The sequence below is a fragment of the Aplidium turbinatum genome, chromosome 12, assembly GCF_918807975.1.
Source record: "Aplidium turbinatum chromosome 12, kaAplTurb1.1, whole genome shotgun sequence".
Classification (NCBI taxonomy): Eukaryota; Metazoa; Chordata; class Ascidiacea; order Aplousobranchia; family Polyclinidae; genus Aplidium; species Aplidium turbinatum.
Window position 1 is genome coordinate 20,995,217 of NC_137483.1, and position 26,613 is coordinate 21,021,829.

A 26,613-nucleotide genomic window follows, 5' to 3' on the forward strand; every position below is an offset into this window, starting at 1 on the left:
CCCCTAGCAAGCCGGCTCCACCAGTCGGCGATTCAACTTCCACCCTTAGCCGCAACAAACTCACCAAGCCCAAACAATGTCGTGGCAGAATAAGTAGGCCCAAAAAGAAAACAATGGGACCACAAATCTTTTAGGCGGAGCAAGTCTTTTAGGCGCAGACAGTTAGGCGCCGGTCAAATAGGTGCGCACACTGTGGCATCTAGATATTTAGGTGCGGAGCACTGTGGCGCCCGTTCATTTAGGTGCTATTCCTAGTAAAGTCTGCAGATTGTATCAGCTTGGCAGGTAAGGCAATGCTTTTCACACAAAATGTTACCACAGAGTGCGCGCCTATCTGCCCGGCGCCTAACTGTCTGCACCTAAAAGACGTGGACCCAAGATAACAACCTCATTGCGAAGAAAGGAGCGTCCCCCCGGCCACCAGCACAAGGCTGAGCAGTGAGCACTCACCAGCACAGCGAGCTGCCGCGACCCGCCAACCACAACGGTGCAGCTTCCACACTAGCCATTTCAATTCTTGTCGATGTCAATTATTGCTACAAAACGGCTGCCGAGAAACATATAGTTGATTGGATGGTCTAAATGGCTAGCATGGAAGCTACACCGTTATGGCCAGCGAATCGCAACAGCCCGTCGCACCAGTGAGCGCCCAGCCCTGTGCCGACAGCGGGGAAGGACACTCCCCCCCACAATGAGGCCGCCATCCCAGGCGCAACAAGACCACTTATTGATTAGATCAGTGAAGATTCGCAGTCCCACCGACCCCACCCACTCCGCCACGACATTGTTCAAGCCTGGTGAGTCCACCACAACGAAAGGCGGAAACCAAACCATAAACTGACAGAACCAGCCCACCAAAACAACCAAGCCACACTGGTCCATCAAACGTCCAGCAACGCAAAAACGATGCAAAACTACACATCCCGCCACCTGGGTAGTCTTGGCCTGGTTTTATCCTCTGCTGAAAGTAAAAAAGAAACACAAATGATAAATATTGGAGAAATCGAGTCTCCTTCACAACTTAAGAATCAAACAACGCAAAACTGCTGAAGCAAAACGTTTTGTTTGAATGAAAGAATCACTGTAAGCAAACAATGCTTGAAGTCATGGGAGTGTGAGGTATCAAAAATTTGAACAGGTTGTTATTTTTCTACTTCAATGTGACGTTAGTTACTACTTTAAAAAATCTATTATATATCTTTGCTTCTGCAGAAAATCCGCAGCAAACGCCTTTTTTTTACATGTTTAGTATCGGCCACAGTATCGGCCAAATTTTGCCGATACCGATGCCGATACCGATACTCAAAAAATGGCCGATATCACCGATGCCGATACCGATATATCGGTACATCTCTACTCTCCACCAAAATTGCAACATAGACTTGTCTCCAAACATTGGTAGTCCAAAATTTTCACACTACATATAATATATTCTGCATGGTAGTCTAGTTGAACATCATTGACTCTTGACCAAAGATTATGCGATTAATTTTTATAGCTTAAAATTTTGATTATGTTTATTTCAAGTTTTTAACATGAAAGGTTACGAATTTTTACCTAATGAGGTGATATCTATCAGAAAAGAGTTGTTATCATGGTATGATACAAGCAAACGTGACCTACCTTGGAGAAAAGCAAATAAACATGCCATAAACGAATATGCTTATGCAGTTTGGGTGTCAGAGATTATGCTTCAGCAAACACAAGTGTCTGTTGTAACAAATTATTATAACAGGTAAATTTTTCTTTCACTTCTTATTATGTACTTTTACATGTTAAGCAAGGAACTGTTATTGGCATTCCTTGTCCTCTATATGCACTTATGCAAGTCATGTTACATAATTTATTCTCACTTTATTAGTGTTTTGTTTGAAAAACGAAATGCAAAAGTATGATTCATTTACGAAACATTTATCACTTGTAACACTGGAAAAAAATCTATACAAACTGAACATAATAGTTCATCAAAGGCCATTTCGGCTGTGATACAGTAGTAGTATTACATGTACAGTCCTACTTCATATATTTTTACAAAAAATTATTTTATAATTTATGTTTCATTGAATTACAGTATGTTACTGATGATACTACCAACATATCATTTGTTACAGATGGATAACAAAGTGGCCTAATGTAAAAAGCTTAGCCTTGGCCAGTGAGGAAGATGTCAATCAAATGTGGTCTGGCTTAGGCTATTATTCTAGAGGTCGAAGGCTTTTACAAGGTGCAAAGAAAGTTGTGGATGAATTGAATGGAAATATTCCAGATAATGCTGAGTCATTAATGAAAGAGCTGCCTGGTGTAGGAAGGTAAATCATTTACCTTGGTGAAGTGGTCAATGGGGCTTGTGTTTGTTCACCTACAACGCTAACTGATTGGTAGCATAGAAAGACTGAAGGTCATTAGGCAACCGAATAAAGCTCCACAGCAGTTTTTCAATTGAATTTTTCTTTAACTACTAAGGAGATGGTACGAATATCTTTGTGCACTGCGCAGTTTCCATGTTATTAGACTAAGAGAGTTGCCTTTTAGCTATCGTGTGAGTGGGAGTTCACAAAAAACAACATTTCAGAATTTAGTTGAGTATCAGAATCGAATTACGTGAGCATTACGTACAAACGTGTATATTTCAGGTACACAGCAGCTGCTATTTCTTCAATTGCTTTTGGTGAAGCTGTTGGCGTGCTAGATGGAAATGTGATCAGAGTTTTATGCAGAATGCGAACAATCGGAGGAAACTCTGCTAATGGGAAAGTCATCTCTCATCTTTGGTCGTTGACAAACGCCATTGTGGATCCTGACGCTCCTGGAAATTTCAATCAAGTTAGAATAGATTATAAAACGTTTGTGCCATGCTTAAGAGAGTGCTACTTCATTTTCATACATTACTTGATATATCGGTATCATGTTTAAGGCGTTGTTGTGCGTGATGTCACATACTTAAACACTTGTTTACACCCTGCATGGCTCACATTGATTCATTTTTTTAGCAAGACGTGGTTGACTTCTGTTGTCAAAAGTCAAATTTTTCTATGTTTCAAGTTGATCGCAGCAACTTCCTGCTTGTGTCATTGCTGAGTTTAAAACATAAGTTTTTATTCAAAAGGGTGCAACAGAACTCTGTTACACATATATCAAGGAAAATCATTTTGTAACAGCACCAACAAATCGTTTTCAATTGCAACATTGTTTTGTGGATTGGAAAGAATAGTTAAAACTTCAATTAATTTTTTATATAACATTTTTACAGGCGCTGATGGAACTTGGTGCAACTATTTGCGCTCCTAAAAGTCCAAAGTGTTCCGACTGTCCTGTAAGCTTTGCATGCAATGCTCTGAAGGAAGTCAAACATCGTGCTGAAAGAGCTAAAGTGGTTTTAAGTTGCAACCACAATGTAAAAAATGAATACAAGATAACTGATTGTGGAGAAGACATAGAGGACTGTAGCGAGTTTTTGAAGTTTCCTTCAGACGAAGTGTGGAACGTTAAATTAGGTGTAGAAAATTATCCTCGAAAGCAAAAGAAAAAGTCACCTAGACTTGAAAAAGTTGCTGTTGTAGTCATTGAATGTGTACACAATAAGGTGCTGAAGAATGCTGCTGATGCAAAGTTTTTGTGTTTTCAAAGACCAAAACATGGTCTTCTGGCGGGTCTTTGGGAGTTTCCAAGCAAAGTGGTTGAAATAAGTCCAACAATCTCGATCGTAGCAACAAAAAAACGAAAACGCTCTGCTGAAGATTGTTCAAGTGAAACATCAAACGGAGAAAGAAAACTGGTTGAAAAGTTTACCAACGAAACTTTACTGTTATTAGGAAAGGATTTTAAAATAATCAGCAGAAACTTTATCGGCCAAATGCCTCATATATTTTCACACATTCATCAAATAAATCATATTGAGTATGTGAAAGTAAACTGTGAAAATCTTCAAGATGTTACCTTGTCAACCAAACAAAATTACAAGTGGGTTTCCAAAACAGATTTTAAGTATGTTGCGAAGTCGAGTTCAGTTCCCAAAATGTTGGACCTTGTTTTCAAGTCAAATGTTTCTGCAAAGCCGCGTACGTTGAAAGAAAGTGGTGTAAAAAGCAAACAGAGCAGCATAGTGTCGTACTTTAAAAACAAAAGTTGATGACCATTCAAACATAATATGTATCATGATTGCTTTAGAAATATCTTTGCAAGTATGATATTCAAAAACACAAGTTTTACCTTTGAATGCCTTCATCAGCGTTAATCTCCGTAGGCAACCTTTTTGGTCTATTTTATTATGGTAAAAATTTCGATTGAATATTTTTGCCAGTCTAGACAGTCGTTATTTGAAGTTACTTTCAATCATGTCATGAAGTTCTTAAACCTTGTCCTTTGTTCAAACCCGAATCGTTTTAATGATCAGCGAAAGGTCTCACATCTTCCCCCCACTCCAACCAAGCACATTGCTAGCCACTGAAATAGCGGCAACAAGGTCCTATCACGACTACCCATCAGGTTGGCATTCTAAACTACATTTTTACTTGACAACTATTTGATTCGTCAGATTGCAACACTATAAGCTAACCACACTAAGCACCACTACAATGTTTATTGTGATACAAGTTGTAAAAACACCAACGTTTTCATGCATACACGTTTAGCTCTTGTCAAGTTTATAAACTTATTTACATTATACCGAAATCAAGGAATGTTAGAAAATAGCTTACGTAAAAAACCGGATGCATTAGGCGCAAGATGCGTTTGTTGAAATAGCAACTTGAGATGTCTTTCTAGGTAGGTTTTAGTAATCACTAAGACTAATGGCGTTCGTATTAAAATTACCAAACTGCTCTTCATTTGAATAGTTTTGAATTTTATCATCGTCGATGTGTAAGGTTAACATTTGCGTTAGGGTTGATATGTTTAAGATAATGCTTTCGCCAACTCAATTAAATTTACATGAAACATGGTTGTTTTTCTGAAGCAGTACCTTCACTCTCAGAGATGTGCCAAATGTTAGTGGTATCTGGCGAGATTTCAACTTGTATAAAAACGCACTGGCCTTCATTACAGTTGAGAAGGAGCGATCTTGACTACTGACTTCACTGTAGCTACCTGACTTCACTGTAGAACAGCGAGCATTTTGTTTCGCTAACCATACCGGTGTAGCCTCCAGCCCTCCGCACTAGCCATCAAGACTTTTCCCAAAAACATGTGTTTCTCGGCAGTCGAGTGTAGCAAGAACTCAGCGATGGACACGTGTTTCGCCCATGAGGCTGGGCTCATCAGTACCGCACCACTAGTTTTTTTTTGCTAGTTCTTGCCACATAGCTCTCAACCGCTGCTTTTGCCAGTCAATTGAATTCTTAATTCACTTCCGTAATTTTGCATGTTATTTGTGGTTTGTAGAACAATCGAGTACAAATGTTGTTGGAATTTAGTTTACGAACTCGTTTATCACAAATGTTGTTTCATCACTTGCATTTTTGAGCGGGAGTTTCTGTATAAATGGCATGACTTGTTGCTAATTACTTTCAACTTAACAAAGGTGGTTTCTTTGCGATGGTTTCTTGTAGAAAGATCAGCTACTTTGTCATAAGCTTTTTTGTCTACAGCTACTTTGTCATAGGTTTGGTCAGTTGCTTCTTGAACCATATTGACTACTGTCTGAAACGTAACCTTACCTTTAGCTATGGTTTGAATTCAAACTGCAGTATATGAAAAATCGGTTTTAAAGTCTGTCCTTTTTTAAGTTACCGACAGCCGAATACCTGTACTGCTAAGGTGTATTGATATCACTTTTGTGTTTTTAGATTTCGACGAGCATAATTTTCACTGTAGTAATTCTTAAAAATGTCTGCTTTGCCGTCAACTATGAGAAAGGTTGTTGTCCAATCCTTGACATCTAACTTCAGGGAAGCCATACAAATCCAATCCTGCGGTCTGCCAAAGCTTCAAAAGCAGCAAGCTCTTGTGCGTCACAGATACGTAGGTATCAATGCTTCCGACGTGAATTTCACAGCAGGACGCTACACTCCAGACAAGCAGCCTCCCTTTGACTCAGGATTTGAGGCGGTTGGGGAAGTCGTTGCTGTGGGTGACGGGGTTTCTTTATCTCTTGTTGGAAAGCCAGTCACGCACATGAATTTCGGAGCTTTTTCTGAGTATCAAGCCGTACAAGCATCAACCTTGTTTCCTATCAAGCAAATAGACCCAGCCTATCTGCCTTGTCTTGTGAGTGGAATGACTGCCAAGTTAGCTCTCGACAACTGTGGATTTCTCAAACCAAACGAAAAGGTTTGTAGTCATGGGTTAGTTTCTTTTCATCAATTTGCACAATGCAACATCGTTGAAACTTTTGCCTGTTGTCCTGATCACGAATAGACTGCTACGCCAAGTTGGCATTGTGTCAAGAAAGTTCGTTTTCTATAATGAATGAAAATGCAGATAGGTTAGTGGTGCTCAACTTATGTTGTTTGAGTGCGTCTAAAGCTAGTGCCTACTTTTGAAATGGATTGAACGATTGTGGTATTGACAGAGTAGATTTTATTTCAAACAAGCTTGACAATAAAAGTACTCTTCAAGACGCAGTACCAAATTTAGTGTTTGAAAGATTATTTGAAATCACTTCTTTTTCCCAACTAACTGCTTCCGTGTTGCCAGGTCTTGGTTACTGCCGCTGCTGGAGGTACTGGTCAGTTTGCTGTGCAGTTCGCAAAGTTAGCCGGTTGTCACGTGATAGGCACATGCTCAACTGACAAGAAAGTCGAATTCCTTAAAAGCATCGGATGCGACCATGCCATTAACACGTCAAAGCAGGTGAGTTGCATCTGAATACTGAAAAATCTGGATTTTCATCGGCTTGTCCAAGCAAGCTTGTTTGCACTTGGCACTTGCATCCAATGCACAGTATTATCCACTAGCTTACATTAATTCACGAACACCGGTTGTAATTTCATAAACTTCTATCTCGTAAGTAAGTAAAGGAAAGAGCTGTCACCCGGGGGTGATTTTTGCTGTGGAATTAATTAATTTAAACTACAGTATATCATACTGCAAATTATTACTATAGCAAGTGTTCCAAACGTTAGGTTGCATGTAATTGTTCTAAACGTTTGTCTTTTTCGGTTCCGATTTAAGGTAGCCTGTGATCTTTTTTGCCACCGGAAGTTTTAAAGGCCGAGCATCACGTGACTATCTTTTGAATACACGTTTTATTACAACGCTTATGGTTATGTTGCCAAAGGAAACTGAGAGTAGTGTTGCCCTGCGCTCACCCAGGCAGGGGGAAACTATAGTCTTTATTGTCATGATCAGTGTTTATTATTCTTCACATAGTTACCACTTGACCTTGTGTAGGTAAAATTAGAAGGATTTATTTGAAAGCAATTTTTTTCAGATATTTTTCGCTTTCAAAGCTTTTTTGTTGTTGTAGCCTATAGCAGTGGTTCCCAACTCATGGGTCGCGACCCAAAGTTGGGTCGCCTGATAATTTTTTTGGGTCGCTTGTTTTTCAGGCATAGCCTACTGTATCTTGGGCGAAAAAAATAACAATAAAAAAATTTAAAACGTGAAGAGATCGATCACAAAACTGGAAAATATAAACACAAGTCATGAAGCGTTTCATGTCGAGACATCGGAAAGCTTTGTAGCATGATCGTAGTGCAAAAAGTTTTAAAAATTTTCGCTTTTATTATTGTTATTATTATTATTAAATGTAAACCCGACAAAAATTTCAGTCTCAAACATAAATTAACTTGACAAAGTTACGGGATATATCGACGGTCGAAAACAAAAAAGTCGTAAGTGACATTTTGAGAAATTCTTTTTTTTGCATTTTCAAAACCTATGCACTTAGGGCTATCTACTACTATTTTACTACTATAATTAAAGATATTAATGCTCTAACTAAAAGCATTAACAAAATTTAAAAAAGAAAATTGTTTTTTTTGCCTTTTACTCCAAAGTGTAAAAATGCACTTACGACTTTTTTGTTTTCGACCGTCGATATATTGTAACGTGCACTATATGTCACGAACGCTATATGTTGGACAAACCATGACAAAGTTTTCCACACGTTGAACCACGCATAGTCTGGTGTGGTAAAACGCATCAAAGACAAAGCCCCAAGTGCTGCATGGACTTATTGCTTTCTCCACAGAGAGGCCTTTGCTGCAAAAAAGCTGTCTCAAGAGCTGCACGAAGTGTTGAATGATGTGAAGTGTGTAAATTTCATCAAAACAAGTCCACTAAATCGGCATTTGTTTTCGTCTTTGTGGATTCTGATTATTATCAAGCATTGCTGTTGCACACAGAAGTGCGATAGTTGTCACGAGGTCGTGTCCTGAAGCGAGTTTGTAATTTGCGAGAGGAGATTGCTATCTTCCTGAGGCAACAGAACTGTGTGAGATTAGCCGAGAAGTTTTTGCAAGAAGATTTCAAGGCAAAAGTTGCTTACCTTGCCGATATATTTGACTCTCTGAATTCTCTAAATTTATGTATGCAAGGCAACGGTTTTACGGTGATTGATCGCGCTGAAAAAGTTTCTGCTTAACACAAAAAACTCATATTCTGAAAAAGTTATGTCACCAGAGATGAGTACGATATATTTCCTCAGCTAACGCAATATATCTGTGGCAATGAAGTTGATATTAAGCAAACGATATAATTAGACACCTGGAACAGTTTGCCAAAAAAGTTTGTGCACTACTATGGAGAATCTCTAACACTTAATAACCAAAATGATTGGATAATTGATCCATTTGTTGGAAAAGATCTGCCTCAACTTTCAATCCATGTTGCAGAACAGTTTATGGACATAACGACAGAAGTAACAAACCGTATTTCTTTTGCGTCCTTCAAAGACAAATACCCCAAAGATTCTGCAAACATCCACTTTTGGGCTTCCATGTACAAAGTGTATCCCACAGTTTCACAATTAGGGATTCAAAAACAGATTCCATTTGCAACAACTTGGCTTTGTAAGATTGGATTTAGCGCCATGTGTGTATTAAAAACTGAACAGCGAAACCGGCTGGAAGTTAAAGCCGACATGCGGCTATGCCTAAGCAAAATAACGCCTCGATTTCAAAAACTCACTGACAGCAAGCCAGCACAGCTATCTCATTAGTGATTTGATAAACATATTATTTTCGGAAAAAGTTACTGCTTTTGTAGTGCTGTTTGTTATCTTCTATGGCTTTTAAAATGTTACGACAATTTGCTTGGGTCGCAAGATTTTACCGAACTGAATTTTTTTTTTTTAAATGGGTCGCCTTAAAAACGAGTTGGGAACCACTGGCCTATAGCATATTCAAAGAACTCGAAAAAGCGGTTATAGTATCATAAGTCATTTTGAAATTCCTAAAATAGTGGACCGTCTTTTTTCTAGAATCTCAACACAGAACTGAAGAAAGCCTACCCAGAAGGTATTGACGTTGTATATGAGTCCGTGGGTGGAGAGTTCTACGAGATTTGTGTCAACCGACTAGCTAACAAAGGACGTCTGATCGTGATTGGCTACATATCGGGTTATCAGGATACTATGGGGGGAGTGGGCACGTCTAAATACGCCAGGTAGCTGATTGCTCAGTGAGGGTTAATGTTTTACTATTTCTTTAGTTTTGATGAAGTCCTGAGTTTCAAAACTACTTCCGTTTTTTTTTTTTTTTTTAAATTGGTCGTGCGCAAAAATTTGTTCAATTGGACATCAGTGCAGTATGATTTCATGAAAAAGTAAAAAAAATTACTTTAGTTCAAAGAATTTAGTTCACTAAGTCATCGCTGCCGTTTTACAAATAAAACTTCAATTTGTATTCTAAAAAGCTCAAATTTGTGAAAAAGAAATTTCAACCTTAAATTTTGTGGTCATGGAGTTGAGTGTACAAAAACACGCAAGGTAAAGACGGTCTCATACTTGATTGTAAGTGTCGGGTAAGAGAAGATAAGATTCTCATTGTACTTGGCACTAACGAGAGTTAGGATAGCCAATTCCTTCCCATGGCCTCCTTTCCTTGGCAATTATGCTCAGTTGCTCACCCAATTTATTCCACCCTATGTTGAGGTGAGCTGTTTTCAACAACCAGCATAAGCGGGAGTCGAACCAGGTTCGCATTATTAGAAAGCCAACGCCTTATCCGCTGCACCATCTCATCCCAACCACCAATTTGACGTAAATATAATTTTGAACGCACAATTTGCAAATTGTCATGATCACGTACCGTCCTGCGTTTGTAACACAAGTACGAAATCCATAGCGTGTGGTTGCAAATAAATCTTTTAGATGAGCAAGCCTTTTTGGTACTATCTCATAATACAATACTGACGCTAGAGCAGTGCTCTTCAAAAGTTTCCGCAAAACATGCAGTGGGCTTTCGTGAGTTTAAATGGTTCTGCGAGGGTTCTTCCTTTTTTTGTACAATTGAGAATTGCATTGAACAACATGGAGCCCTTATTTAAGAATATAACAAGAAATACAAAAACAACATTGTCATTAAATTTTTGATTTAGTAACTTTTGTAACAAAGTACCTGTAATCGTTTATTTGTTGAAACGTCCACATACTTTTTGAAGTGTAGCAACGAAATATTTAATTTTTCTTACAAGCAATTCGTGATTTTTACATTTTTGTTAGGAGGGTTTCGTGACAAACGTAAATCAAGGGTTTCGCGATGACAAAAAGGGTGGTAAGAGCGCTGCGCCAGAGCAGGACTTTTCAAACTTTTTTTATTATGTTTCCCCATTTCTTTTTTGGGACCTCTTGATGCGCAGTTTACAACATGAAGTACCCTGCACTGTAGCCCCACTTTTAATTTGCTTTTCGACTCTAAAATTACGATTTGCGATCCTGTTTTGGGTCGCGACCTACAATTTGAGAAGCTAGAGAATGATTATGCAGTGTCTTTGAATGTTTTTAACCTTTGCTATTCTTTGCTTAATCGTCTGATGTTTCAAGAAGTTTCCCTGTCGTTTCAACTTGTTTTTTTTTTATCTGGTTTATACGAAAAATATCGATTTCTGACGAAATTAAACTTTGAAATGGATTGTTACGTAACAATTGCAACTTCAATAAATCATTAAAAAAAGAGAAGAATCGCGCGACTTGTTGATGTGTTGCGGTTTTTGACTTGTTAACTTTGAAACTTCTTACAGGCTCACCCTGGAAAATAATATGAGCATAAATTTTAAACTTACCAGCAAAAATTTTGCCTGTTTTGGTATTTTGTCAGAGAGTAAATATTTACCCGATTGATCAATTAATCATTGCAATAATACATAAAAGAATACATTCCGAAATGCTCTTCTCACATTATTTTGACGTTGTTACACAATTCTTATCTTTGGAAATAATTTCAGGGCTGCAGCTGCTTTGCCAATGAAGCTTCTGATGAAGAGCGCCAGCGTGCGGGGATTCTTTTTGTTCCATTTCGTGAAACAATACAAAGACGCTTTCGCTGAAATCTCGAAGTTGTACCACCAAGGGAAAATTATTTGCGGTTATGACCTCGGCAAGGGGGCGATAGAGGGCGGCTTCCACGGCATTGACTCTATCCCGGATGCGGTAGATTACTTGTATGCTAAGAAAAGTGTTGGGAAAGTGGTTGTAGATTTAAGTCCACAAGGTTCTACCAGCAAACTTTGAACCTGCTGAAGCCTCACGAGTTTTAAGCTTGTGTGCTTTTTATATATTTTTTTGTGACATTGAGTTGTGAATTATTGTGACCATGATGAGTTCTGCAACGTAAGATTAATTCGAAACATTTTCAATTATATATTTTTTTAATTTTTTCTACTTTTGTGTGTGGACAAAGTATATGATGGGCACTCCCAGACAGCAAAAATAACGGGTTTTGCTGTCTGGAAAGTGTGTTTTTCAAAATGTTGATCTCAAAGGGGAAGCACGTTACTATCATATTTGTCAATGTGCTCTGTGGTGCCTCGGGTACAAGAGAATCTGTTGATCCAAAGTAATCTATCGTGTTAATAAGTTAATGGTTTTAACACTTCATGCAATCAACCCGATTAATAGCTAAGGCGTTTCCATTGTAATAATGCTTTTCCTTATCGCCGATCGTCATAAACAATATTTTAGTTTCATCATATTAAGTTCTTGTTTGTTGAGTAAGGTAACTCTTGTTTCGCGGGGTTGTTGTTGGAGAATAAGAGTATCCATAGCATTACTGTTCATATAGCAGTGTAATCAATTAGCCCTGCTTCCAGCATTTTTCTGCAGCTGCTGCTTTCTTCGAGATTTCACTGCTGAAATTGGTCTGCATACGCTACCTATGCATACCCCCATCGCTCAGTGCTGGTCAGCATGAAAGGTGTTACATTCTTACTATTTGCGCAGTGACAAAGTGCGCAATACTTAAGTATGCAATTAAAACAATCAATTTATTTTGATGTTTTTGGGTTGTCGATCAATATCAGTATAGCTGAAAGAAGCCTACTGGCTACAGCAATTATGTCAGTTGATCTTTTACTGGAAGGTCATTCACATAAGCATGTAAAGACAAACAAGCCATGAAACGTTGAACTGTTTTTTGATTTTTTGATTTTTGATTTTTGGTTTTTTGAAGCTCTAAATGTGAAAATACTGCTACAAAAGCTCGACATTTAATAGCTTAGCTGAGCGAAATCAATCATATTTTGTATTGTGGAATATCTCTCGGTAGCCTATGACTATTTCAAATCCATAAAACAGTCAATTATTTATATTATTTAAGAAGAAACCATTCTATACTCTCGTTTCATTCTTTGTCCTTCAATAGTTGGTAGGCTACTTGGTAGAATAAAGCTTGTCAAATAGTTTACGATCCTGACATAACAAAGATATTGGATATTGGCAGCGTTGAGTTGACAGAGATGGTCCAGGAAATTGTTTTGGCCCCGAGATTGATTATTGCTTGATTATGAGAATTTGTACCTTCTGACTGAGAAAGCTTCTTTTGAAAGCTCAATCCTGACGGCTCGGGTTCCAAATAGCGACTGTCAGAACAGCGACTGTCAATAGAGCGACCACACGACAGCGATTAATTAAAAACAGCGACTGTCAATAGAGCGACTACACGACAGCGATTCATCAAGAACTCGATTAATTAAAAACAGCGACCTCGAAATTTGGCCTCCAAGTCAAAACCTGCTGACTGGCATGATATAAATCCAAAAATTATGAAGTCGCTATTATGAAGTCGCTATTATGAAGTCGCCATTATGACAGTCGCTGTTTTGACAGTCGCTATCCGGCCTGGATGCCATGCTAAACATAGCAGGAGTTTAGAAAAAGGTACTCAGACAGCCACTTCATCTGGTCTAGATCTTTGCCAGATCAGGTACGGATCTGACCAGATCTCTTCTAGATTTGGACCAGATAAAATGGTTGTCTGGGTAGAAGCGACAAAACGCAAACGTTTCAAACTGATGGAAACCGAAATATGACAATGATGATTTAAAACTTGGCTGCCTCATCATCTCAGAACCCTACATAAAGAAACCCAACCTTGGGCAAAGTCATTTCAAAGAACGCTGGACCAATTAAACCGGGTGAGCTCGTAGACCAGGTGGGCCCCTCCCAGCCGAAGGTGTAGAAAGAAAATATGGCCTTGCGTGATTTAGCCTAAGCTATTGAATATCGAGTTTCTGCAGTTGTAGACTACTTCTATCTTTTCTCTTTTCAAATGGTCCAAAAATATTAGACTAAAATAAATGGACCTCTAAGCACTTGGTCCAAGGGGACGGGGCGATTAACACAGTCTTGGCTGTACTGTATTCACGCCTTCTTCACCAAGTTTGATATTCCCCTTCAGTATGAACAAATCGTCCCTACCAAAGTACATTCTTCCTTTTTAAACTTCAGATATTTTGATGAAACGTTGAACGAAGTTGGTTTATGAATCTTTATTCTCGGACTGACAAAGCGTTGATGGGTTATTCCTGGTAGTTTCACAAACTTGTAGAGGCTTTTGACGCAGGGTTGGTACCGAGATTCACAGAGTGAAATTTCTGATTGTTGAAGTCTTGTTGCCGGAGAATTATTCCATCCATTAGGTGCCGCTGAATGGAGAGCAGTCCTTAGAATGTGCTGCTCAAGCGCACGCCCCTGGAATCGACCCAGCGCCGCTTGATCTTGAAGCTTCTTTGTTCACGAAGTCACGCGCTAACCAACTGAGCTATCGGGCGGACATGCACTTGACATCCAAGTGAACAGCACTTGTGATAATTTTGATGATGCGAAATTAGTCTGAACGATTTGGACATTTTAGTTTATGTCTTCGTTTCCAACCTTACTTCCGGTGAATGAAGATTTATTTTGAGTGTACGGCAAGGTAAACGAGCGAATATTTGTGTCTACCAAGCATGTCATCAAGTGTTCTAACTTCTACCTAAGACACAGCTGCAGGCTCTTGAGCGGTGTCAAAATGGTGTCTAGGGGAGCGTCGTGCAAGGCTCTCACCATTTGCAGCAACCTCGTTCAATGGAAAAGTGATAGTGTGACAGAACGATGTAATATTGATTTGAAATGAGCAGGAGTGAATTATTATTTGCACTTGCAGTAACCAAAGTCAATATTAAAAAATGCAGCAAAGTAATTTGAAATTTCTTATCATAGTAGGCAATACTTGACAATATTTACCTCACAAGAATTTCCAAAATTGTGCAAAATTTTAACGAAATTATCAAAACCTTTCATCTCTTTTGGTTTTATCTCAACCAACTCAACGAGACGATTTGGCGCTAATCAACAACAGGTTGCTGTATCTTGTATCTCAGTAGCTTGTTTGAGGAAGACACACAATTTGTTGTTTTGTTCTCTCGTTCCCTATCAAAACTTTCAATCACACAAAAATCTTCTTAAACATTCGTATCACAGCTTAAACTTTGATGTCTTTGTTTTCAGCCAACAAAAAACTTTGTGTTCAGTATGGGACTGTCCCGGTAAAGAAAATTTTCTTATTTTTAATTAATAAACATTTTAAACATTTTACTCGATGTGAAATTGTAAGCTACCTTATATTTTTTATTTCATGATTTATTTTTGACTTGTGGATTGTAAACTTGAAGAGAAGCAAGATGGTTAAAAATGATTGGGCTATCTGTGGCCGACGTCGGATCGTCTGGTACGCCGTTTAACGATCTGCCCTCAAGCAACAAATCAGCGAACTTGATAAAGTATGATAATGTAAAGTTTACCAAATTGTACAAACCGTAAATTAACGAAACGGTTAAACGTTGTATGTACGCAACATAACATCAATAAACTGAATTGAAAGCCCCAAAAATGTTAAGTCCAAGGGCAGGCATTAATGTTATGCATTATATACATCTCCTTGTAAAAATGATCAATCACAAAACTACGTTTAAGAGGAAAATACTTCACTATTTAAAGTAACTGAACAACGCTTTTTGGGCGCTTGTAAAGTTGTCTATGCTTTAAAAAAAAGTCTAGGATGAATTTTGTTTAGCAAAAAAGCACTTTATTAACAAAACAACTCTGACTAATAAGTTTTAGAATTCAAACATCTGACGTCAAAATTATATAACGTATTGCTGGACTTGCTTTGGATTTTGCAAATAAATTGTCAATTTTCTTTGGTAGGCTGAATTTCTTTTCAAAAAATGTTGTTCTTATACACGTTTTCAAGCAGTTCAAAATTTTGAAAATAATCTACAGCAATGATAGATTGTCGCGCGGAAACTGAAAGAACACTTTTCAAATTCAACAAACTTGACACCTTTGTTTATATTCTAGAATCTCATCTCTTGACCAACATTATCTTCAGCCAGTTATTGCAAAACAAAATGTTTTACTGTTAAATGTTTTCCTGTGCAACTAAAAGTGAAATCGAATTCACTATCAGTTATCAAATCTGTGACCGAGAAATTCACTTCTCCGTCACTGTATCGGCCTGGAGAAGAAAGCGCAGGAGACATAAGCAATGACATTAGAGTAAACTTAGGGAAAAAAACAAGTCAGCATTTTTCAAAATTTTGTGTTATTTTAACTTTTCACTTTCAAAGGTTCAGTTTACTTTTTTTTTCGTTTGTTTATTGTTGTAGCATTTTACTCAAAGAGTTTTCGGAATTCCTCTGGCTTCATAAAATTTGTTCATAGTTAAGTCGAATATGAAGCCTGCGTTTCTAGAAAAAAGGTTTGTTTTGATAAACCAAATAACTCCAGCAACTGGAAAGATTACTTGTTGCAAACAGTAGCTTGCAATCAAAATTAATTCAAAGCTAGAAGGTCTAGAGAATAGAAGTGATTACGTAACAAAAAGTGGGTTGAAATTGAGATGAGACAGGTTAATGCGACTAATGTTTATCTATCACATACACCCCTTGTAGAAATCATTAAGTTAGAGGTAAATGCTTTATTAGTTTAAAGTAACCAAACAACGCTTTTGCAGAGAAGGAGCGATCTTCCTGGCATCAGCACAGATTTATGTGGCATAGATTAGTGATGCGATACTGATGAGACCAGCTTCATGGGCGAAATACATGTCTATCTCTGTAAAATCTTGCTACACTCGACTGTCGAGAAACATAAACAACGCTTTTCAGTGCTTATAAACTCGTCCGTGATGGTGTTTCTTTTGTAAAGCAAGAGCATTTTAAACAAAACAACTTTGACGAAAACGTTCTAGAATTCTAAAATCTGCCATCTACATCAGTGGCGTAGCCAAGGGGGGGGGGGGGGGGGGGGGTTGGGGGTTACAACCGCCCCTTGAGCACGCGTGTGACGTCACGATATTGAGAATGATGCTTTCAGTCTAAAAAAAATTGCCTAATTTTATACGAAACTGCATTAAAAGAGCGAGTTTTGCCAATACCAAACATTCAAACATCTCAGCCAGGAATTAGCAACAAGAAAACATAGAGACTTAGAGCTGAGCTTTAGATTAGAACTTAGCTTTATTTCCGAAGAATGCCGAAGAAAACATGATCTTATCCTTTTGCTATGCTACCGGACAGCACCATTTTACAGAAATATTCATATCCACATTTTTGTTGAAAATGCTCTCAGAATGCACCAAATTCAAAGTAATTTTTCAAAATTTTCTGGGGGAGACCCTCCAGACCCCCCGCCGCTGGATGGTCAAACCCCCCCTTTAAAAATTCCTGGCTACGCTACTGATCTACATTATATAACGCTTTGAGAAGTGAAATAAAGAATTTGGAGCATACAAGTGATTATGCAACAGAAACTTGATTGAATTTACGATGATTGACGCTTTAGCAAACCACCTGCGATAGGTTAATCTTTGGCAAAAAAAAGTCAGTGGTAAAGACAGATCTTCTTTCCTAAAGGGGTTTGGTGGGGTTAGGGAGGGTGGGTCCTACTATCCTCTCCTTACAGCCAAACCAAGGAATAACATTATTAATGATTTATTGGTAGGCCTATTGTCCGATTGAAATCATAGAAATAAGCGACATTATAACTTTTACAGTATTTACTGACTGTTTTGATGAGGATAGAATATCTTATTTGGTCGTAGGACCTGGAGCTACCGTCTGCAGTTCACATATAAATTCACATTCAAATGGTAGCCTACCATCAAAAGTTTTCCTGGTAGCAGCTCATTCCAACAAATACTTTGGGAATGCTGGTTTCAGTACAATCTCTAAACCCAAGAGAGGGCAATCGAGCCGCGGAACAGTCAGTTGCAAGATATTTTTTGTAATGAATCATTAGTTTAAAAAGAAATGACAGAATTGTTCTTCTGACATCTCTACTGTATTTATAACGTAAAGTTGTAGGCTAGGGCAAGACTGGAGGTGTAAATTTGATATATTTCTGTTAAATAAGGCGATGGAGGCTTAGTTTAATTCTTTTCCACCGTCACTCACGGAATACACCGCTGAAGTTTGTTCGCTTTGTGACGTCTGAATTGAATAAGAAATCTTATGTGCAAAAACACAGTGAGTTAAAGATAGTTTGTCTTTGCACAGTAAGTACGGATATAACGTATACAAGCTGTAAAAATAAATAAAACTTAGTAATACTTGAACTTTTTGTATTTTCAAAACATCAGTTCTTTTAGGCAACTTATCAATGTTGATGGATGCAAAGGCTGAACCCAAGCACTCGTGACATTCTTGCTTGAGTTTACTATCTATAGTTTGGACTTTTTATTTTTTTTACAGTTTTATTACCTTTGGTTGTAGGCTATTTGCTTACCGTGTGTAGCCTACTTCGTTAATTTTTTAAGCTGTGTGATCACCAGCATGACGCCTATCCCGGTTCCGTAAACCCTAAATATGCGGTACCCGGACATTTTGCCGAAAGGACATTTTGCCGAAAGACATTTTGCCGAAAGGACATTTTGCCGAAAGACATTTTGCTGAATGGACATTTTGCCGAAACTCATTTTTGTGTTATATGTATCGATATTCTCCACAGTGTGTTTTAATGTATCGTTCACAACCTTAGTCCTTTAGGCAATTTGTTCATCGGCAAAATGTTTTTCGGCAAAATGCCCTTTTGTCAAAATGTCCGTGCACGAATTATGCAATACAACAAACCGTTGCAGAGAAGGGCATGCAGTCGACGAGTTAGCTGCTTCCGATTATTTTGAGATTCCAACAAGTAAGCCTACCTTACTGAGACACTTGGTCGGGTGCTGTGTCGAACCGGCGTCCTTTTAAATGTCGACCAGGCGTTATCTCCACAATTGGCCTTGCAGCCGAAAAAGTCTAATTAATTTCTGAAGAGAGATTAACAAAATCCCCTGAAGGTTTTGTTGTTACATGTTGTTGAGTTAGAAAAATTGTTATTATGCATTATTTTAGTCGAACTCTTGGTAAAGTTGTAAAATAAACAAAATAGAGTCATGTGTCCACGTTTTGCGGTAATTACCATTTCAATTAGGGAAAGAGACTATAAAGACCATTTTCAATTAGAAAATTCAGTATTTTAACCCAAAACGTACGATAGTAGCTGTCAATCAAAGTATTCGTCACAACCAACTACTTAGATTTTAGTCTATTCCTTATAGTTTAGTATATATTCCATTGTAGTATTACTGAGCCCAACTAGTGATCAGTGACATATTGGATGGGTTATGGCGTATTTAAACCATGTATTAGCGGCCAAGCTAGCAAAATCTGTTCTTTTTACATTCGAATTTAGTCATTGAATTAATGTTAAAAGAAATCATTGGCTGTCAAGGACCAGTTGCTGTGTGTTTGTTATGCCACAACGCTTATGCTCAAGCAAAACCATGTAACATATTGCCAACCGCACAGCAATTGCTGTAGGTACCACCACAGTGTGGTATTGCTTCAGGCAACAGGGGCTTCCCCTGACAAATCACGCCAGAAGCTTACTTCACTGGTTACTTGCTAAAACAGGATTAAAACGGTGTAAAACATGGCTAAGATTTTAACTTATTTTTCAATCACTATAATGATTAGCGTGTTAACCTTTGGCCAAAGAGAACCGACAGAAACGTGTGATTTTTCGGTAACTAAAGCACACCCGGAATGTGGAGGGAGACGTATCTCAAGACAAGCTTGTCTGGATAGGTAGGTCGAAATCTATATTTAAACTAGCTGTGTTTAAGCATAAATCACGAAGAGACAAAGTTGGTTTGTTAGCAATTTTACCTTTATTGAAATTTTCTATTTGGAGTTTAGAATCGTTTTAACTGGATTATCTAATTACATGCTTATAATTAGGCTGCACAAGTTACAGATTTACAAGTGAATTCTGAAAAATTTGGGTGTTCATCAGGAATCTTGTCTTTTCTAGCAATAGTCGCAACTATGAATTCGCTTTGAAGATGAGTATTGTCAATTTATCATGTTGTACGAATTGCCAGTGAAGCAATGAAACAACTACTATGTTTCTGCTTTTACTTTCTAATTAATCAGATGAAGTAGGCCTAGTAAGATGCATATCCACTGTAGGCTACTGTAGATTTCATTGCAGTTAAAGTAACAAATCTTGAGTTTGCTGAATGCCACTTAGGCTTGATTTATGCCTGAAAATGAATATCTTTCAATTTGGCCTAAGTACCGGTAGTAAGTTATATACAGGGTTGCCATCGACATGGACCCAAAAATAAGGACAACCGAAAAATTAGATTAGCATTCAAAAACCGTTTTTGGACATACTTTGCATTTATACAAGCCGTGTCATATCACATTCCATACTTTTTGCCAGAAACAATCTGCTCCAGCAACTCCTTGTTATTAAAAAATTGCTTTATGGATCTCACAGCAGCTCACGCATAGGTTTATCTTTACTGAAGCTGGGATTTGACTGTCTTTTCACTAAGTCTGTTCCTTTCCTTGGTCCACTACGCCGAAACAAGAAAGAACACCTTTTCCACAAACGCATCGCTGACCGGATGAGAGAAAAGAATGCTAACCAGCGTGTAGAGCAGCGGAAAAGAGTTGTTTCCGGTAAAGATCTTCATCCACTTGACCTCAGGGTCATCCTTGCTGAACACATCATCTAGAATCTTCTTGAGCAGAGCGTTAACAGCCGAGACCTCATCGAACAGCTCATCTTTCATTGCCATTAGTGGATCAACTTGCTTCGCCAACCCCTTGACTTCCACGTACTCAATTGCTTGATCTTTCAGCAGGGTCCAGTTGATGTGAGTTGGGTGCTTCTTAAATCGACGCCACTTTTTGATATATTCCGAGGTAATGGTGTAGAACTCTTGGAAGCTCTCTTTGAGAACCTTAGCATGCTCTTCATCGACTGTTTTTAGTAGTTCGTCTGTTGTTGCTCCGAAAAACCCTGAACACTGGCGTTGCAATGTTTTGATCTTGAAAGATTCAATTATCTCTGCCAGTTCTGGAAACAATGCAGTTGACATTTGCAGGAGTAACAGTGGTTTATTGAAGAGCAAGAGGGTGCTGTGGAGGAATGATACGATGATCAGTGACTCTTCTGATTTAAAGAAATCCTCCAATATTCTTGGTGGATGTTTCAGCGAAAGAAAATGCGCTTTGAGTGGTTCCTTGAGATCGATCATTCGCTCGAGTACAGTATCAAGTGTGGTCCATCGAGTCGGCGTGTGAGTTGGTAGAGTCGAGTAGTTGCTATCAAGCTCCTCACAGAAATGCTTGAGCCTCATCGCCCTACCAGTTTAGCTTTTGAAGTGGCTACCAATCTTCAGTACGATTGTTTCTATGTCAAGTGTGAGGCGCTCTGATCCCTTCTCTGCTGCATCATGCAAAATATGAGCAGGTCAGCCGACTGGAATCAGATGAAATGTATGCTCTTTGAGACGACAGAAAACGTTGTTTTTTCCACTAAGCTGTGATACTCCAAAATTTACTGGTGCATTATCGTCACAAAAGGATGACAGCTGTTTCATGTCTAGGCCATTCTCTTGAATAGAGGAGAGAATAAAGTTCGTGATCTGTGCTGAGGTCTCCCTGGCATCGATCGCAGGTCAAGAAGACGCACTCGCACTCCAACTTTAGCGTTGAAGAATCTGATGACTAGAGGAAACTAATTAGACTAATTTTAGAATATTATGCAACACGGTATACCAGAGGAAAACGATCGAAGTTCTGTAATTGTTGAAAATAAGACAAAATAAGGATGCAAGTCGAAAACAAGGACATTTCTTAGAAATAAGGACATTAAAGTTTTCTAAGACCTGGCCCTTCAAAATAAGGACAAATCTTAGAAATAAGAACGGTATGGCAACCCTGGTTATATACCTATAGATTATAAAACATTTTTCTGCTAGATTATAACTGTTCTGATTTATTTGAGATAAGATACGTGATTTCTACAAATTGAAATTTTGATTTCAGAAACTGTTGTTACAAATTTTTTCCTGTACGACGCTGTTACCAACCAGTACGTAAGTAAATCTGTTTCTCAATACTTTTGATTGAATTCTACTGTGTCCCGGGGTCCCCGGGGTGGGAGTGGTATAGTGGCATCTTTTTCGCAAATCATTGATCAGGTGTACGAAAAAAAAACCTGTCGACCCTTTAACTTTACGCTGTCAACTTTCATTGATTGGATAGTAGTCAATAATTGCAGTGGCCTATATCTAGCCCACATGTATGCAAAATGCCAACCATATGATTCCGTGGATGCTTTTACAATCCTAAATACACACTTTTACAATCAAACCTAAGGTTAAACTTTGAAAGCTTCTTTAATTTAATAGCCTTTGTGAAACCAGTGGATATTTTGTTACATGCCCTTTCAAAATCCCTCTAAACAACAAGCAAATTTTGGATCATTTTTAGTAAATCTTCTTTGTCACTCCACTAGCTTATGCAAATTGACACCAGCTCAGTGGCCGAGTGGTTTCGCCTTCGGCTCTAGTGCTGGTTGATCTGAGATCGCTTCTACGTCGGGTCATGCTGAAGACTTTAAAAACGGATCAGGTTGTGTTCTTTCCTGAATAACGCAATGAGTATAGATCGAGTAATAACGTGGTGACATCGGAAAGCTGATGCAAAATTAAAACTGAGCCCTGGCGTTAAATGACCCTATCGGTTGTAAAGCGACAATAAATAAGCCATAAAATTAGGCGGCGCCACAAGGCACACGTTTTTAATTCAGCAGCTGATTTCAGAGGTAGGAATTTTGTCAAAAACTGAGTAAAAACATCAGTTCAAATTAAAAACAATGTTCACTTTACAAAAGTTAGCTATTGATACAGTATAATCTATTCTGATGATAATAGGATAAGAGGTGAAATAAACTATGTCTTGTACATTATGTGATTGTGTTGCGAAATGTTTGTGAAAAACAGCAAGAAGAAATAATTGCAGCTTTCCTTGCGTTTTTTTATGTCTACTGCAGATAGACAGCAGATGTAGGCCTAAGCCTCACTCTATTAGAAATGTGCCTACAAAAATCCGCCAAAAATGGTGGTATTTATATGCTGTCATAAAAATGGTCGCATAACTTCACTTTTAAACTAAAACTTTTAACTTTAACTCCTACAAATATTTAAGCTTGATTAGATTTATATAAAACCCAAAGATATGGTTTCCACGTTTAGTTTGTGTCCAACTGTCCATGCATAGCTTGACAACTTTTCGAAGAGTTGATTGGTGGCACAAACTTGGAAATTGCGAGTAGAATGTTGCTTATAGCTCGTAGCTGCAGGTTCTTGTCCAACTTTCATCAAGAGTTACATGCCGCCAAAAAAATTGTTTATGCCATGCTCCTTCGTTAATTTGAATTTATTTGATCAGTTAAATTTACATTTCGTTCTTTTTTTTCTACTATAAATACTTCACCACATTTATGTTGATTTTATTCTGGCGATACCAGCTCAGTGGTCGATCGAATTCGCCTTCAACTCTAGTGCTGGTAGATCTTAGATCGATTCCAGGTCAGGTCAAATGGAAGACTAAAAAACTGTACCGATTAGGCTATGTTCTTTTTTGCATAACGCAGCGAATATAAGTCAGGTAATAACGTGATGACATCCTAAACCTGATATAAAATTAAAAATGAGCCTTGTTGCTAAACGACCTTAGCTGTTGTAGAGCGACAATAATTTTATTATTATTCTGACCATAGCTCCTGAAGAGAGTCGGCTTCAAGCTATGAGCAACATTTACTCTCAATTGACAACTTTTCCTTAGTCAAATTCAGATATAAATTTAAGATTTGCAGATTACATTTAAGAAGATGAAAGATTTACAGCTAGTCACTATTTTCAGTTGAAGTCTAAAACTTCGCCTATGTTTGAACATCGTGTATAAGTTCACTTGCTCGCATGATGCGAGTTCCATATACGTTGGTATGACCACGAGAGTGGGAGAGCATCTCAATTTGGCTAATCTTAATAAAAAACAGTCTAAAGATCATATTCGAAACCGCCAATCGTGTTCCAGTAATAAACTGTCAGTGGAGTCTTCCGACATTGTTCGTTTGTTTGTCCGAGTTCAACACAAAGATTCAGGAGGCACTAATTATTAAATCTCCCAACCTAAGGCTTTGAGCAATGGTTTGCCGGTGGAGCCTCCTATCTCTTAACCGTCAGATAAAATTGTCACGTGTGTATTTCACTCACTGTTGCTATTGTTTGGTGCAACTATCTCGTTTTTGTGCTTTAGTCTATCTTGCTCAATCTGCCTGGATATTTCTCCTCTAAACTTATTTCTCCACTTGATCCGTTGTGTTGTGTAGTCATTTTGTATGTGAGCGGGATAGGCAGTCTTTCAATGTTTAGATTAAACAATATCTTTGATGTATAGCCTACTTTGTTTTTCAAGTGTTTTCTAATGCAATATAATTATTTTTTCTTTCATAGGCTTGAAAAGGACTACACGTAGAGTCGAAAATATTCCCTTTATTTTATTTTTGTGTTACAGTGTTAAATGTCGTTTTGTTGCTGAGCTTTACCTCTTTATAGCCTATTGTGGTTATCATCTGACTTACTGTAATTGTTACAGGCTACTTTAAGTCTACTATATGTTAGATGCTTGGCAAAAAATATTTTCAAAACAATTTAAAGATATTTACTTCATTCTCGTTTGTTTAGGTGATATCGTCAGTATTCCATATTTTGTTCCTTCTGCATCACCTGCACCCGACCAACAAGTTGCGTCAAGACAAAGGACAAGCTTGTCGCAAGGTAAACTTCCACAGTCCACATTTGGCTAACTATGACCAAACGTTCTGTAAACACATTGGACAATTAGTGTGACGTATTTGCAATGCATTTACAGTAGCCTAGCCTATGAGAATATAAAGGTCAATTTTAAATACTTGCCGTTTTACCGAGACAAATCTGACATGCAGAAAGTGTTTGTGGACTGCATAAAAACTACACGAGGGCCAAATGCGCCCCTCGCTTCATGGTTTGGACCCTACCCTGCACGAGATAGCAAAAAAAGTGTTGAGTAATGATATTTTCGTTGCTTGAAAAGATACTTTTATCTATGCAAAATCGCAAACACATTAGCTTAAACTTTAGCTGTAGGCCTAAATAAATTTTTATGGAAATAAAATAGATTCCGCTCAAAACAGGTTTAAAACATCACGGAAAAGTGTTCAACTGACTAATAGCCTATATTAGATTCAGCGACCGATTTTAAAAGTGAGGTATTTGCTTGATGAACTGTTCCAGGACTTTCATTTGGTGGAGAGCCTGGGTATCCTGGATCAAGCATTTTAAAGCGCTGTATAAATTCCGGCAGAGAGTGCGGCAGTGGCTTATCAGTCAGTGCGACTATTTCTATTCGATTTCCAGGTATTATAAGGTAAATATTTTTGGCAAATTTAAATGATTCTAGGTATTATAAAAATATGGTTATCAGCAGGATTTGACAGGAAATCTACGATAAAATGTTTTTAGACCTAGGCTGATTTTATGGTTTTGAAATCCTTCAAGAGGCCCGGGAAATCTAAAACACCTGGTATAATTTTCTCTAGGCCTACTGCATTTGCACCCAGCGATATTGTTTTAGAGACAATCCTTGCTTTTGGGGGAAATTATTCTAGCTTTATGATAAATTTACTTATTGCTTTTGTAAAATCATTTTCTTGAGACGTGTTGAAGAAAGTGTCTTCTATTTTAGAAATTTCTTATAATGCTGCCAAGGGGAAGGGGGCCAGGTATCGCATTGACACTGGGCGCAAAATGTCCTTTTCACAACCGTAATTAATATTTTGTCTACATATCTATGCTTTGCGCTATTGAACTCACCAGAAAGTTGAAAGTTACCCTCGCTGTTTGCCTCGGGTTGAAATTGCTGGCGCCTTATTGGAAAACGTCCGGTCGAGAATTACAGCTAAAACGGCTCAGTTGAAAGCGCCTGACTTCCTCTTCTTTTTGTATACTTTACTGAAAAATAGATGGTTGTTCAAACTTCAGAACAACTAACTTCAGTTGGTAACTAATTCCTTTACTTTTTCTTTAACAGCCAATTTTTAAAAAAACTTTTTTCGCCATAAGCTAACCAAAAACAAATTCTTTTTTTTAATTTTTCCAACCTGACGTGTCTCCAGGCCTTAATTTTTCATTAGTATATTTTTTAAAATTGGAGCTAGAGAGCACAAATTTAGCTGCCGCCTTTGAAAAGTACCGGAGAACAAATACTTTATTATAAGAAACCCCATAGCGCCCAAGAAAAAATCAAACTTTCATAATTTGTTTTTACAAGATGTAGATGATTTTTTAAAAGACAAATTTATCATGATTTTCAGGAATTTTAAATCACGATGTGATGCGATTGGATGTTGTTGGGACGAAATTCAAAGAAGATGCTTTCACGGAGTTTACTACGGTTGGTACTTGCATTGACTTTTTTTTCATAACTTAAAATTAAAACATAGGCTACGTATGCAATTATCCAAATTAAACATGTAGCTACGGAAAGCACCAATACTGTAGCTTACATGACGAGTGTGAGATGATGACATTCATGGTCGTAGTGAGGATACTTTGGGCCCGGTACATGACGTAATACATAGAGGCCGAGACAACGCACAATGGGATTGTTAAAGCTGGAGGCAGATAATGACGTCACAGTACCATTGTATTCAATGACATTGCTCTGCAAAAGCTTCCATTGTGCAGTGAGCTTAGTTCAGGGCAGCCAGCAAGTGTTTTATTTCAACGAATACCGGTACCGGTACCTAAGTTAGAACTCCGCTTAACTATGCACCAATGAGGATTGGGGAATGGTGTCTTCCTCTTC

The 26,613-nt window shown here is 38.1% G+C and overlaps 3 protein-coding genes across 3 annotated transcripts; all 3 read left to right on the forward strand.

Moving 5' to 3' along the window:
- Positions 1 to 1,591: 1,591 nt before the first annotated feature.
- Positions 1,592 to 5,784, forward strand: LOC145780795 (adenine DNA glycosylase-like). The gene is made up of 4 exons (XM_082592434.1): positions 1,592 to 1,735; positions 2,112 to 2,309; positions 2,634 to 2,823; positions 3,251 to 5,784. The coding sequence occupies exons 1-4, from the start codon at positions 1,689 to 1,691 to the stop codon at positions 4,127 to 4,129; spliced, it is 1,314 nt and encodes a 437-aa protein (XP_082448560.1). The 5' UTR covers positions 1,592 to 1,688; the 3' UTR covers positions 4,130 to 5,784.
- Positions 5,733 to 12,372, forward strand: LOC145780796 (prostaglandin reductase-3-like). The gene is made up of 4 exons (XM_082592435.1): positions 5,733 to 6,267; positions 6,634 to 6,789; positions 9,362 to 9,546; positions 11,326 to 12,372. Exons 1-4 carry the CDS (start codon positions 5,824 to 5,826, stop codon positions 11,609 to 11,611), a joined length of 1,071 nt encoding a protein of 356 aa, XP_082448561.1. The 5' UTR covers positions 5,733 to 5,823; the 3' UTR covers positions 11,612 to 12,372.
- An 8,780-nt stretch (positions 12,373 to 21,152) lies between these two features.
- LOC145780677 (uncharacterized) lies at positions 21,153 to 26,235 on the forward strand. The gene is made up of 5 exons (XM_082592298.1): positions 21,153 to 21,169; positions 21,748 to 21,797; positions 24,453 to 24,545; positions 25,041 to 25,163; positions 26,120 to 26,235. Exons 1-5 carry the CDS (start codon positions 21,153 to 21,155, stop codon positions 26,233 to 26,235), a joined length of 399 nt encoding a protein of 132 aa, XP_082448424.1.
- Positions 26,236 to 26,613: the final 378 nt, after the last annotated feature.

Bases quoted from the DNA above. Each gene is read 5' to 3' on its own strand.
- LOC145780795 (XM_082592434.1), top strand. From the start codon at position 1,689: ATGCTTCAGCAAACACAAGTGTCTGTTGTAACAAATTATTATAACAG. The intron at 1,736-2,111 runs GTAAATTTTTCT...CATTTGTTACAG, and splicing joins GTAACAAATTATTATAACAG to ATGGATAACAAAGTGGCCTA. The intron at 2,824-3,250 runs GTTAGAATAGAT...ACATTTTTACAG, and splicing joins CTCCTGGAAATTTCAATCAA to GCGCTGATGGAACTTGGTGC.
- LOC145780796 (XM_082592435.1), top strand. From the start codon at position 5,824: ATGTCTGCTTTGCCGTCAACTATGAGAAAGGTTGTTGTCCAATCCTTG. The intron at 6,268-6,633 runs GTTTGTAGTCAT...CCGTGTTGCCAG, and splicing joins TTCTCAAACCAAACGAAAAG to GTCTTGGTTACTGCCGCTGC. The intron at 9,547-11,325 runs GTAGCTGATTGC...AAATAATTTCAG, and splicing joins GGCACGTCTAAATACGCCAG to GGCTGCAGCTGCTTTGCCAA.
- LOC145780677 (XM_082592298.1), top strand. The intron at 21,798-24,452 runs GTAAGTAAATCT...TCGTTTGTTTAG, and splicing joins ACGCTGTTACCAACCAGTAC to GTGATATCGTCAGTATTCCA. The intron at 24,546-25,040 runs GTAAACTTCCAC...GAACTGTTCCAG, and splicing joins AAGGACAAGCTTGTCGCAAG to GACTTTCATTTGGTGGAGAG.